This window comes from Erinaceus europaeus, chromosome 21, assembly GCF_950295315.1.
Source record: "Erinaceus europaeus chromosome 21, mEriEur2.1, whole genome shotgun sequence".
In the NCBI taxonomy this organism is placed as follows: Eukaryota; Metazoa; Chordata; class Mammalia; order Eulipotyphla; family Erinaceidae; genus Erinaceus; species Erinaceus europaeus.
In genome coordinates this window covers 36132245-36144953 of record NC_080182.1, presented here as the reverse complement: position 1 = coordinate 36144953, position 12709 = coordinate 36132245, and the positions used below count along the sequence as shown (strand labels likewise).

General features: G+C 52.2%; 1 protein-coding gene across 6 annotated transcripts in view; it reads left to right on the top strand.

The window, feature by feature from the left end:
- The window catches only part of COLQ (collagen like tail subunit of asymmetric acetylcholinesterase), an 80915-nt gene extending 72036 nt beyond the window's left edge, over positions 1-8879 (top strand). For 5 of the 6 annotated variants that reach the window (XM_060180838.1, XM_060180839.1, XM_060180837.1 and 2 more), the window contains 4 exons: positions 2932-3051; positions 3688-3808; positions 5239-5341; positions 7470-8879. In XM_060180838.1, coding sequence (XP_060036821.1) covers positions 2932-3051; positions 3688-3808; positions 5239-5341; positions 7470-7539 — 414 coding nt within the window. In that variant the 3' untranslated portion in view covers positions 7540-8879. The remainder of the gene's footprint in view (positions 1-2931; positions 3052-3687; positions 3809-5238; positions 5342-7469) is intronic. The other variant, XM_060180841.1, reaches the window with a different exon arrangement.
- Positions 8880-12709: the final 3830 nt, after the last annotated feature.

The window sequence follows — 12709 nt, the reverse complement described above, 5'->3', positions numbered from 1 at the left end:
CAGTCTTGTTTCCTTTTTCTACCTGCTCAAAACCACCCAACTCCCTTTTAGGGGGGAATAAACCCTGGACTGATGTCCTGTGTGCTGCTGATTACATAACCAGTGTTCTCACTGGAGGTGTTCATAAGGGACTTCCATGTTCTTCACTCAGAAGTAACACCAGGGGGCCAGGTGGTGGCGCACCTGGTTGAGTGCACATTACAATGTGCAAGGACCCAAGTTTGATCCCCTGGTTCCCACCTGCAGGGGGAAAGCTTCACAAGTGGTGAAGTAGGGCTGCAGGTGTCTCTCTCTCTCCCGATTTTTTTTTTTTTTTTTTTGCCTCCAGGGTTATTGCTGGGGCTTGGTGCCTGCACCATGAATCCACTGCTCCTGGAGACCATTTTTTTTCCCCTTTTGTTGCCCGTGTTGTTTTATCATTGTTGTGGTTATTATTGTTGTTGTTGTTGCTGTCCTTGGATAGGACAGAGAGAAATGGAGAGAGGAGGAGAAGATAGAGAGGGGGAAAGAAAGGCAGACACCTGCAGACCTGCTTCACTGCCTGTGAAGCGACTCCCCTGCAGGTGGGGATCTGGGGTCTGGAACCAAGATCCTTACACCGGTCCTTGTGCTTTGTGCCACCTGTGCTCAATCTGCTGCGCTACCGCCCGATTCCCTCCTCTCAACTTCTACCTGTGTCTATCCAATAAATAAAGATAATTTAAAAAAATTTTAAAAAGGAAGTAACACCAGAACGGACAGCTCTGAGCATGAGAAATGTGTTCAGGATTATTTCCCGATGTTGAAGAGCTTGATTAGACGACATCACCTTTTATTTAAGTCTTGGAAACATTTCAGATGTTGAAATCTTGAGCTGGGGAGATAGTATAATGGTTATGCAGAACAACTTTGATGCCTGAGACACCAAAGGCCCCAGGTTTACTGCCCAGCACCACCAGAGGCCGTAGCTGAGCAGGGCTTGTGTGTGTCTGTGTGTGCCCATCTACATAGCTAAAATAAATAAATATAATAGTTAAAAGAGGGGGCAGGCAGTGGTGCACCTGGGTAAGGGCACATGTTGCTATGCCCCAGGGCCTGGGTTTGAGCTCCTGTTCCCCACCTGCAGGGGGAAGCTTCTTGAGTGGTGAAGCAAGTACTACAGATGTCTGTCTTCCTCTCCTCTCAATTTCTATCAGAAGCAGTGGATTTATCATACAGGCACCAAGCTCCAGTGATGACCCTGGTGGGGAGGCAATAAGAGGAGGCAATAAAACTTAAAATAAAATGTTAAAAACTCTTGAGGCTGGGGAGATAGTATAATGACTATGCAGAAGGATTTCTTGCTTGAGGCTCTCAGGCCCCAGATTCAATTCCCAGTACTACCAGAAACCAGAGCTGAGCAACGTTCTGGTGCAAAAAAGATGTTGAGGGGCCAGGGGGCGGTAGCACACCTGGTTAAACACACACATCACAGTGCACAAGGACCCAGCTTCAAGCCCAGGTCCCCACCTCTGCAGGGGGAAAGCTTCATGAGTGATGAAACAGAGTCTGTCTCTTAACCTCTCGATCTCCTGCTCCCCTCTAAATTTCTGTCTCTAATAAATTAAAAAAATATTTTTAAATGTTGACAACTCTTAAAGCATGATGTATTATTATTATTTATTTTGCTACCAGTTATCACGGGGAGTCAGTGCCTGCAGTTTCACCGCTCCCAGTGGCCATCTTCTTTTTATTTTTGAGAGAAGGCATGAGACATAAATAGAGGAGAGAGAGAGGCAGTGGTGCACCCGGCTGAGTGCCTACATACTGCGCAAAATGACCTGGGTTCAAGCTGCTGGTCCGCTTCTGTAGGGGAAGCTTCACTAGCATGAAACAGAGCTGCTATCTCTGTCTCCCTCTCCTTGCTCAACTTCATTGTGTTCTATCAAATAGAAGAATTAAAAGTAACTTAAAAAACAAAATAGAAAAAAACTTTGAAAACTTTTTCTAAAGATATATATTTTTACTTACCATTCTTATTTTTTGCCTCCAGTGTCATTGCTGGGGTTCGGTGCCTGCACTATGAATCCACTGCTCCTGGAGGCCATTTTTCCCATTTTGTCACCTAGTTGTTGTCATTATTGTTATTGTTGCCAATGATGTTGTTGTTGTTGGATAAGACAGGGAGAAATCGAGAGCGGAGGGGAAGACAGAGAGGGGGAGAGAAAGACAGACACCTGCAGACCTGCTTCACCGCCTGTGAAGCGACTCCCCTGCAGGTGGGGAACCTGGGACTTGAACCGGGATCCTTACGCCGGTCCTTGCTCTTTGTGCCATGTGTGCTTAACCCAAAACCTTTTTTTTTTTAAATATTTTATTTTCTCTTTTGTTGCCCTTGTTGTTTTATTGTTGTTATAGTTATTGTTGTTGTTGTTGATGACATCATTGTTGGATAGGACAGAGAGAAATGGAGAGAGGAAGGGAAGACAGAGAGGGGGAGAGAAAGACAGACACCTGCAGACCTGCTTCACCGCCTGTGAAGCGACTCCCCTGCAGGTGGGGAGCCGGGGGAAAACCCAAAGACTTTTTATAGAGAGAAGGAGACAGAGAGAAAGTGAGACACCTGCAACAGGACTCTCCCGCAAGCCCAAGGGTAGGAAGCCGGGGTTTGATCTCTGGCCTTCTCACATGGTAGCATGTATGTTCCACTGGCGCGGCACTACCCGCCTCCCTGGTGGAGCTTTAAATTTAATTTTAAACTCAGATGTCAGAGGCTAGATTGAGAAGACAGTCCTCCTTCCATGCTCTGCCTCCCCCCCCACCCCCCCAAAAAAAAAACACCCACTAGAGTGTCCTCCTTACCCCCACGGCCCATCAGCCCCAGGGTAGTTCTTGCTTCTGCCCCTGCCCTGCCCTGCCCTGCCCCATGGGAGAAATGCTTTCTGGAAGCCACACCAGTGTGTTCTCTGGCAGATTTTTGTGGTCAACAACCAGGAGGAGCTGGAGAGGCTGAACACCCAAAACGCCATTGCCTTCCGCAGAGACCAGAGATCTCTGTACTTCAAGGACAGCCTTGGCTGGCTTCCCATCCAGGTACCCCCAAACAGACACTCAGGACATGAGACGTCACCCTGGAGAGGGATGCCCTATTAAAGGGAGGGAAGGCTGACTGTTTGTATCCTTTGCTCTGTTCTTCTTCTGTTTTTTTTTTTTTTTTTAATAATTTTTTACTAGTGATTTAATAATGATTGACAAGACTGGTATAAGATTAAGAGGGGTCCAATTCCCACCAGTAGAGTTCCATATCCCCTCCCCTGCACTGGAAGTTTTCCTATTCTTTATCCCTCTGGGAGTATGAGCCAAAGATCTTTCTGGGATGCAGAAGGTGGAAGGTCAGGCTTCTGTCTTTGCTTCTCGGCTGGACATTGACAGGCTGATCTACACCCCCAGCCTGTGCCTAAGGGCTCTTCATACCCCAACTAGAATTTCCTCTCTGAGTCAAGGGTCCAGGTGACCTCTACACCCATGTAAGGTCAGGCTGCCATCTTGGCCTGGCCCAGCACCCCTGCAGCCCATAGAGCTCAGGAACAAATGGAGCGCCTAGCCCACCCCAGGGGATATCAAGGACTGCCCCCCAGGCAGCACCCTTGGACCTAGAGCCTCTGTCTCCAGCACCAGCAGCTTGCCCTGATGTAGCACCCCTGGTAACTGGTGTGTCTCTCTGGCCAGCTGACCCCTTTCTACCCTGTGGACTACACCACAGACCACCGTGGCACCTGTGGGGATGGGGTCCTGCAGCCTGGGGAGGAGTGTGACGACGGGAACGGCGATGCTGGTGACGACTGCATCAGTGAGTGGGGCCCACCCCAGCCAGGGAGGACCAGGAGGCCCGGAGAGAGATCACGGAGGCCAGCCTGCCATGGGGCGCAGGGCAAAAGACACCAGCTGGGCATTGGGGACTGCTTGATGGGGTGTTCCTGGGCTGCTGAGGGGACAGATGCCCGCCCCCGCCGTTCAGGTCAATGTGGCCAGGATCTCACCTCAAAGAAGCCTTGCTCGTTCGCAAGGGCTGGCCAGATCCACATTCCAACTCGTGTTCTGTATCCAGAGATAAAGGGTCCACGGAACTCATCTGAAGCAGGGCTCACTTTGCCAGCCTGAGTCCCCAGAGTAAAACCTTTTCAGAGGGAAATGGCGAGACCAGAACTGCCTTCCAGTGTATGGAAGGTTGTGAAGGCCAACAAGCTTGACACTGAAGGGTTTGGTTTCCTTCTCTCCTTTCCTCCTTCCCTTCCTCATGTCTTCCCCTTCCCTTCCTTACCTCTCTCTTTCCTCCCTTCCACTCCTTACTCTCTCCCCCACTTCCTTCCTTCTGCAGGACAAGTTAAGGTGGAAAGCATAAACTTTTAAGACAGAGCAGGATGTGAATGCAGGGTCTGACAGTCCAAGTTGCCTTCAGTTCTGAGAGGGCTGGGCCGGTGGAGCTGAAGGATGACTCACGACTCCGGAGTCTCGCCTCCCTCCACTGAAACACGGCTTTCACTACACTGTCCACCCGCTTGGGGTCCAGTATCCTGAATCCACACAGGGCTTCTTTGTTGGTCCCTCCTGAGAGGAGAAGGCTGGGTTTTGGGGCTGGGAACACAGAGCTTCCAGGGAGTGAGGGCAGTGGGGTGAGGGGGTGTGCAGGGCTTTGGGGGGTGGGGGTGAGCCTCAGATGGCACTCAGTGGATGGTGAGTCTTGGGGTGCCGGCTTTGCTGGAGACGCTCTGAGCCTGGAGCAGACACGGTCAGCTAGCTGGCACAGCAGGAAGGAACTGGTCAGACAAGGGCAGGGCTCAAACTTCAACCCCTTCCCCTCCTGTGAGAACTGAGACCCCAGTGACAGTCCTGCATCCCCAGGGCACAGCGCCACTCTGTGTGTCACCCACGTAGGCCACTCCCTGGAGACAGACAAGTCTCATGTCCTTTGCCTGGTCTCCTGACCTTGACCCCATGGAGGCAATGGAGGAAGTTTACAGGCCCTAGGCCTGACATTACAGGCCTCTGGCCTACTCTTGGTCTTCCAGCTGAAGGGGGCAGGACTGGACCCGAACTGTGGTCTTCCCGTTCTCTCCCGTGAGATCTAGGTGACCCTGGGTGCTTCTGGAACTTCATGGGGCCTGTGCAAGGGCATGTGTGCTCTGATTGGAGGTGTAAGACCACTGTCCTGACAGGCTGAGGCGAGCCCACGCCGCCACCACCACCCCTTCTCAGGCCTGGTCTTTTGTATCCCCACAGGCTGTCACCGCGCCTACTGTGGAGACGGCCACCGGCACAGGGGTGTGGAGGACTGTGACGGCTCAGACTTCGGTTACCTCACGTGTGAGACCTATCTGCCCGGGTAGGAATCACCTCACCCCCCCCCCCAACTTCCTTTTCTACCCTTCAAAAAATACCTGATGGGGCAGGGGAGATAGCACGATGGTTATGCAAATAGACTCTCAAGCCTGTGGCTCCAAGGTCCCAGGTTAAATCCCCAGTACCACCATAAGCCAGAGCTGAGCAATGCCCTGGTAAGACAAATAAAAACCACCTGAGTGCCTCTTACATGGCTGAGACTTTAGACACTAAGGGGGTGGTGACACCACCACACACAGCCCTGCCTACCTGGGGGAGAGAGGCATTAAATGTATGAGCCCCACACACCCTCCCAGAGCACCCTATGTGCTGGGGTGCTGAGCTGGGTGGGGCACAGCCATCTGTCACCTCAGTCCTGGACACAGGAGCATCAGTCTCTAAGCTCATCTCTTGCCCCCGAATGTGCTCGACCCACAGAGGCAACCAAGACCCTTAGTCCCCTGGGCAAGGGGGCCGTGAGGGGGAAACCCAGTGGAAGGTGGAGAGATCAGGGCATTTCAGAGTCCAAACATCTGTGGAACCCAGATTGTCTGAAACAAGCCCAGCACTGGGCAGGCCTGTGAGTAACAATAAGGCACCACAGTATCCTTAACTGTGCTGTCTTGGGGGGGGGGGGGGCGTCAAGGAATCCCCAGGAGCTCAGCATTCCCATCAAGGGCATATGTGGTTCCTTCCAACCCTCAGTGGTTAGCACTTTGTTCATATAAGTAGCTGGTGGGGGTCGGTAGAATAGCTCACTTGGTAAATGTGCTCAGCCCAGTTTTGAGCCTGGCCCCCACTGCATTGAAGGAAGCTTTGGTGCTGTGGTCTTGTTCTTGCTCTCCCCCCCTCCCCCCTACTTCTGTGTCTATCATATATATATATATATATATATATAACTGTCCTGCCCTCCACAGAGGCAGCTCCTGTGATAGCTGAGGCCAGTAGCCCAGACCCAGAATGGACCTCCAAGCCTCCTTGCAAGTAAAAAGTGGCATGAGGTTCCCTCTGGAGCCACTCCCTCCAGCCGTTGCTTCCAGCCCTGGACCCAACGCTTGGCAGGGCTAGAGAGCAGTCCTCAGGCCCGTCCCCCTGTCCCCTCTCTGCTCTCCATTCCAAGTGGTTCTCCTCAAAGTCCATGCAGCCCCAAACACATATCAGCTCAGTCTGGGGGAACCTCAGACCTACAGTCACCCCAGAGTCTGCATCTATGGGCCTGTGGTCACTGCACCTCCTCCCTCAAGCCAGAAAAGCCCCAATCCTTTGGGCTGGCTGAAGGCTCTGCAGTGACAGCTGGGTGTGAGTCAGAGAGGGAATGCAGAATTGAGCAGCACACAGGGCTTGCCCGCTGACTCCCACTGAGTCTCCAAGCACCTGAAATGGATCTTTGTGAATTAAGACTTCAGTAGAACACACTGTCTCAGGACCAGCTCTGGGGCTCACAGAGGCGTAGACCAAGCTGTCCAATACCACAGCCCTAGACGCAGGTGGCTGTTTGCAATAATTGAACCTAAGTACAATGTGGAATTCAGTTTTACCATCATCACATGAGTCAGGCTTCAAGAAGTCCGTCGCTGCATCTGTCCTTCCAGTGGCAGCCACGCTGGAAACACAGCCTTTGCATCAGCTCAGGAGGTTCTGGGAACCTTCTAGACCTTGAGAATGGGGTGATTTTGTGGTCAGTGCTGGGTGGGGCACAAGGCTGTTTGCCACCCTCTTCCTCCGAGATCTCTAGACACTCCAGATCTAGACTTCTCTACCTCTCCTACGAGAAAAACCTGCCCACAGCTTAAATACCCTCAAGCCACTTTGGATGGGAGAAAGTGTCCCCCCGCCCTACGCCCCCACCCCCCGCCTCCCGCCCCATCTCTCTCTGCTGTTATTTTCACGATAGACTGACTGTTCAGCTCCGGCATATAGTGATGCTGCAGGTTGGGCCCTTGACCTCTGGAGCCTCCAGCATGCAAGTCTGGTGTGCTGCCAGCCAGCACAGGGAACTACTATCTTCATAGAACTCTCCACTGACCCCCAAGCAAGGGGACAACTGTGGCTTCTGTTTGGTCTCAAAGAAGGTGGCTGCCTTGGCCTTTGAGATGACACATCACCCTAACCCCCCTGCCTCTCTCCCCCAGGTCCTACGGAGACCTGCAGTGCAGCCCCTACTGCTCCATCGACTCCACACCCTGCCGCTACTTCACGTGAGGGGCTCCAGGGGCAGGTGGGCGGGCGGCAGCTTCTCCACCCTCGGCCAGCTGACCTCGCACCAGCCTGGTCCTGTCTCCACCAACTTCATGTGACGAGAACAAGGACCAGCTCTTGCTGCTAAGACGCGCTTTTAACTCAGTCCGACTAGAAGGATTCAGCGCCACTGTACCCTGTCTTAATCCAAAGTACTGGAGAACCTTCCACATGCCCAGCTGGGGAAAGGGACCCTTGTTGCTACTGCCTGGCCAGTAGCCCACCCGCAGCGTCCTTCCCTGGTGGGCTGTGGACTTGGCTTAGCACTGTGAGACCCGCAGTGCTGAGTGAAGTGTCTCCAATCACCTTTAGGGTGTCTGGTACACAGGCCCATGTGTTCTCGAACCTCTGGAAACTCAGGGCATTCTCACCCCAGGCAGCCAGCCACTGCATCTCGAGACCCATGAACCACAAAGACCACAGGGGGCCTTGCTCTCCATCAGGCAACCAGCTGTCTCTCTGGCTGAGGGGCACCTCAGCACACAGCCCAGCTCAGCCTCACGTGGAGGTGGCTGGCCCAACAAGAGCCCTAACTGTGAAAATGTCCGCAGGAGTTCCCACACCAAGCTCTGCCCTGGGGAGAAACAAAAGGGGGGTGGTGGTGGTGTTGGTCAGCGGGGTGCTCACTAAGCAGCAGCAGGGCAGAGGCCTCCTGCTTCTCTACGGTCTCCAGAGTGGTCGCAGCATCCTAGGCGCCATCTTGACCTTGTGACTCTGCACTTGGACTTGGGAAAGTGCCTCAGGTTCACTTCCGGTGCAGGTCTGCCGGCAGTGAGCCCGGGCGAGCACACACCTGGCCAGGCTTGGAGTGTTTCCCTCCGCCTTTAGGGGAACCCTGCCTCAGGCTTGTTCTCAGAGTGTGGCTGAGAACACATTCTGGGCACTCCAGCTCCTTCTCCACCTGCTGACCCCAGTGAGCTTCCTGTGGCCTCCCTTCTGTGTTGCTGCATTGTACAGTCCTCAGTCTTTGAACCTGGGACCCCACATTCCCACAGGACTACGGCTTGGCTTTGGGTCATCTCTCCCCACAGCTGGACCTTAAAGGGAATTGACTTGTGTGCCACCAGAGAGGAGGACACGCCTGGGCTTCTGTACAGTTGAATGTGCCTGACTCTTGGGGACTCTGCAGGAAGAAGCTTCTGGTCGGGGGGGGGGGGGGGGGCCAGGATCCACCCAAGGGCAAAGTCAACTCTTTAGAGGCGGACACGTTGGTCGGCCTGGCTCCTTGCAAGTCCTGGGGTGGGGTGGTTTCGTGTAAAGCCACCACTTACTTCACACTGGCATCTCCAGCCGACATGCTGAGAAATAAAGGCGGTTCGTTTCCCCACTGTGGCTCTCTCTGCCTTGGGGCTGGTCCCTCTCTCCCCATCACTGAATGGAGTGAGGGGTGTGCGCTCAGATTTGCTTCCCAGATTCTGCAGAGTTCTAGAATGCAGATCTAGTCTTGTTCCCTTGGGGAGAAAGGATGAAATTGGGAGCCAGAGAGATGAAGGGACTTGCCCAGTGTCTTCAAGTTGGGTCTTGCTAACTCACTCTGCCACTAGGCTTGTTTAGGATGGGATGGAGACCCAGCACTGCCCTTGGAGGGCACTAATCTGGACCTTCTGTGGCAGGGCCCTACCAAGTCTTCCCTTGCTTGTAGTCTATGGGGCCAAGTGGCTGGCCCACTGGACCGAGTACACCCTTCTCCTCCCACGACCATGTCCAGGGACTTAAATCACCACCACCCCGGCCCCCACACCAGCAATCAGTCCCAAATCTGCTTCCTCTTCTTGGTCTGTTCCCTATATGATCTGCACATACCTGTGTGAGGTTGTGAGGGACAAGCTGTTTTAGGGGTTGTAGGTGGGACTCAATAGGCAGTTGTGTGTGTGTTTGGGGGGGAGGGTTCTCCCTGTGGATACTCAATGTGGGATGGGCCAGGCATGGCAACTAGATCTAGTGCCTGGTGCTATTACATGCCAGCACAGAACTCTGGGGAGTCTGAGAATTCCAAATCAAAACCCTCTTTCCTGGGGTTTGTGCCAGGTGTGCAGAGAACATACTTAATGTCGACAGCATAAATACTGGAACACTGGTGTGCAAGTCTCCGCCTACGTTTTGTCCCCAGATCAGTGGTTCTCAAGATCTAGGATTCGTCGGAACGGCCTTGAGAGGCTTATGAAAATACCAGGACCGTACCACATTTTCAGACACTGTTGGGGTGGGATTTGATAACTGCCATTTCTTTTGTTTTTTACTTATAAAATGGAAATACTGACAAGGCTATAGGATAAGAGTGCGTTTCCACACAATGCCCACCCCCAGAGCTCCATATCCAATCCCCTCCCTTGATAGCTTCCCTATTCTTTTTACTCCCTTTTGTTGCCCTTGTTTTATTGTTGCCGTTGGATAGGACAGAGAGAAATGGAGAGAGGAGGGGAAGACAGAGGGGGAGAGAAAGATAGACACCTGCAGACCTGCTTCACCGCTTGTGAAATGACTCCCCTACAGGTGGGGAGCCAGGGGCTCGAACCGGGATCCTTACTCTAGTCCTTGTGCTTTGCACCACCTGCGCTTAACCCGCTGCGCTACCGCCCGACTCCCCATCTTCCCTATTCTTGATCCCTCTGGGAGTATGGACCCAGAATCACTGTGGGGTGCAGAAGGTGGAAGGTCTGGCTTTTCTAACAAGGCCCCAGGGGATCCGGCTGCTACTGAAAAGGTATCGTAGGAGTCACTACTGTGGGGAGAGGTCTTGTCAGAGAACAGTAGCAGCAGGCTGAAAGTGTGAGGAGTGGGGGAACTGGGTGGGTGGCTTTCATAAACTTTGTGAGAGGTGGGGTTGGTCCCTTTCTCCTAAATCTAGGTTGACTCTTGAGTGCTTTGATCAAGAAAAGACAGGTCAGTCCTCAGGGCCAAATGACTTCTCAGAACTCATTCTACAAAGAAGCTATCCTTCAAGACCAATTCCTCTGCCTCTGCCATGCTAGGGGTGGTGGTTGATAAGCCCAACTGAGCCTGCTTGCAGCCTCCTCCTCCATAGAGCTCCACAGGTGAGTGGGGCCAGGTGAGGCACAGGCTTTTATCTGGCCAGGATATAATGCCCGTTCTTCTCAGAGCCGTAGTGGAACCTTGGGTGTGGAAAGGTAGATTTATCACAACGCCGAGCCCACGTCCTCACCTCTGTAGCCACAGCCATCCCAAGGGGCTTTACAGCTCTTCTCACATCGGTCATGTCTCTCGCTGTGCTAGCGATCTGAAAGTGTTCTTTCTCACTGTGTTACCTTGCCTTTGCCAGGACAACGTATCTGGGGTTAGCTTGAGTGTTTGGCAATATCTGGGTTAGACAGCTGACCCAACTGTGTAGCCAAGGTCATCCTGGACCCTCAGTCAGTCGACTGCAGGTATGAAGGCCAGTTAAGACCAGAACTGTCCACTTTCAGTCCAAGTCACCAATGCAGATTTGAGCAAAGAAATCACTGTTTTTTGTTTTTAAAGTCACCGAGAGGGGTCAGATGGTGGCACACCTGGTTGAGCGCACATGTAACAAGTGCGCAAGGACCTAGGTTCAAGCCCCCGGTCCCCACATGCAGGGGAGGAGCTTTGCGAGTAAAGCAGGGCTGCAGGTATCTCTCTCCCTTCTCTATCACCCCTTCCCTCTTGATTTCTGGCTCTCTATCAAATAAATAAAGATAACAACAACAACAAATTAAAAAAAAAGTCACCAAGATAGGGAATGATTTACCACACATTACCGTAGTGGAGACAGTTAAATGAGAACTAGCCACTTCCCCTGCCCCCCCCCCCCCAAATCCAACTCCCACTTTCACTGGAGGAGACGGGACCCAGAGAGTTGCAGGAGCAGCAGAGGATTCTTAGTGTCGTTTTACTCTGTCTGAACTGACTGAGCACTGTGGAGTAAAATACATCACAGACCGTTCTGACCAAGTCTGGGAGCTCAGATGAACCCTTGTGTGGATGTCCGATCCATACTAAGCCGCCTTCCCAGACAAATGAATAAAATGGCTTCACAGTTGCCATGTGGCTTACCTTTAGTTTTGAGTTTCATGAGTTATGAAGATGAAGTGTAAGTCCTAATGATCATAAACACCAAATTAAAAGGCAATCAGGGCGCCGGGCGGTGGCGTGGCAGGTCAAGCACTCATGGCGCCAAGCGCGAGGAACGGCTTAAGGATCCCAGTTCGAGCCCCCAGCTCCCCACCTGCAGAGGGGGAGGGTCACTTCCCAGGCGGTGAAGCAAGTCTGCAGGTGTCTCATCTTTCTCTCCCTGTCTTCCCTTCCTCTCTCGATTTCTCTCTGTCCTATCAAACAGCAATGACAGCAATGACAACAGAACAATAAATAAGGGCAATAAAAGGGAAAAAAAAGCCTCCAGGAGCAGTGGATTCATAGTGCAGGCACTGAGCCCCAGTGATAACCCTGGAGGGAAGGGGGGAAAAAATGGCAATCAATTAGGAGTTAGACATAAGCACAAAGGATCCTTAAAAAAACAAGGCCAGGTAGTGGCGCACCTGGCTGAGTGCACGTGTTACAGTGCACAAGGATCCAAGTTCAACCCCCGACACCCACCTACAGGGGGAAAGCTTCATGAGTGGTGAAGCAGGGCTGCAGGTGTTCCTCTCTATCTCCCCTTCCTTCTGGATTTCTGTCTCTATCAAATAAATAAAATACAGAAGCCAGAACTCCCACTTTCTGCACCCCAAAAAGAATTTTGGTCCATACTCCCACTAGGGTAAGTGATGGGGGAAGATGACCAGGGGGCTCTGTATTCCTATTCCACCAAGACCCGAAGCATTTGTCACCAGGAATCTTGTTTCAAAAAAAGGGAAGCCTTTCTGAGAGAAGAGAAAAAAAAGGAAAAACACCCAGAAGTAACAATGGGTAGTATAATGGTGTCTTTGAAAGGAAGTGAAGGCAAGACTGCTTGGGGGGCGGGGAGAAATTCACATAGAATCAGTGACCTTGGGAGAACTACTGTAGCTTCCAATGGAGGGGATGGGGGACACAGGACTCTGGTGGTGGGAACCATACCCCTATCATCCTGTAAGTTTGCAAATCAGTATGAAATCACTAATGGTAATGAAACAACACTTGTCTCTGACATCTAGTAAGAACACAGCACACCAAGACA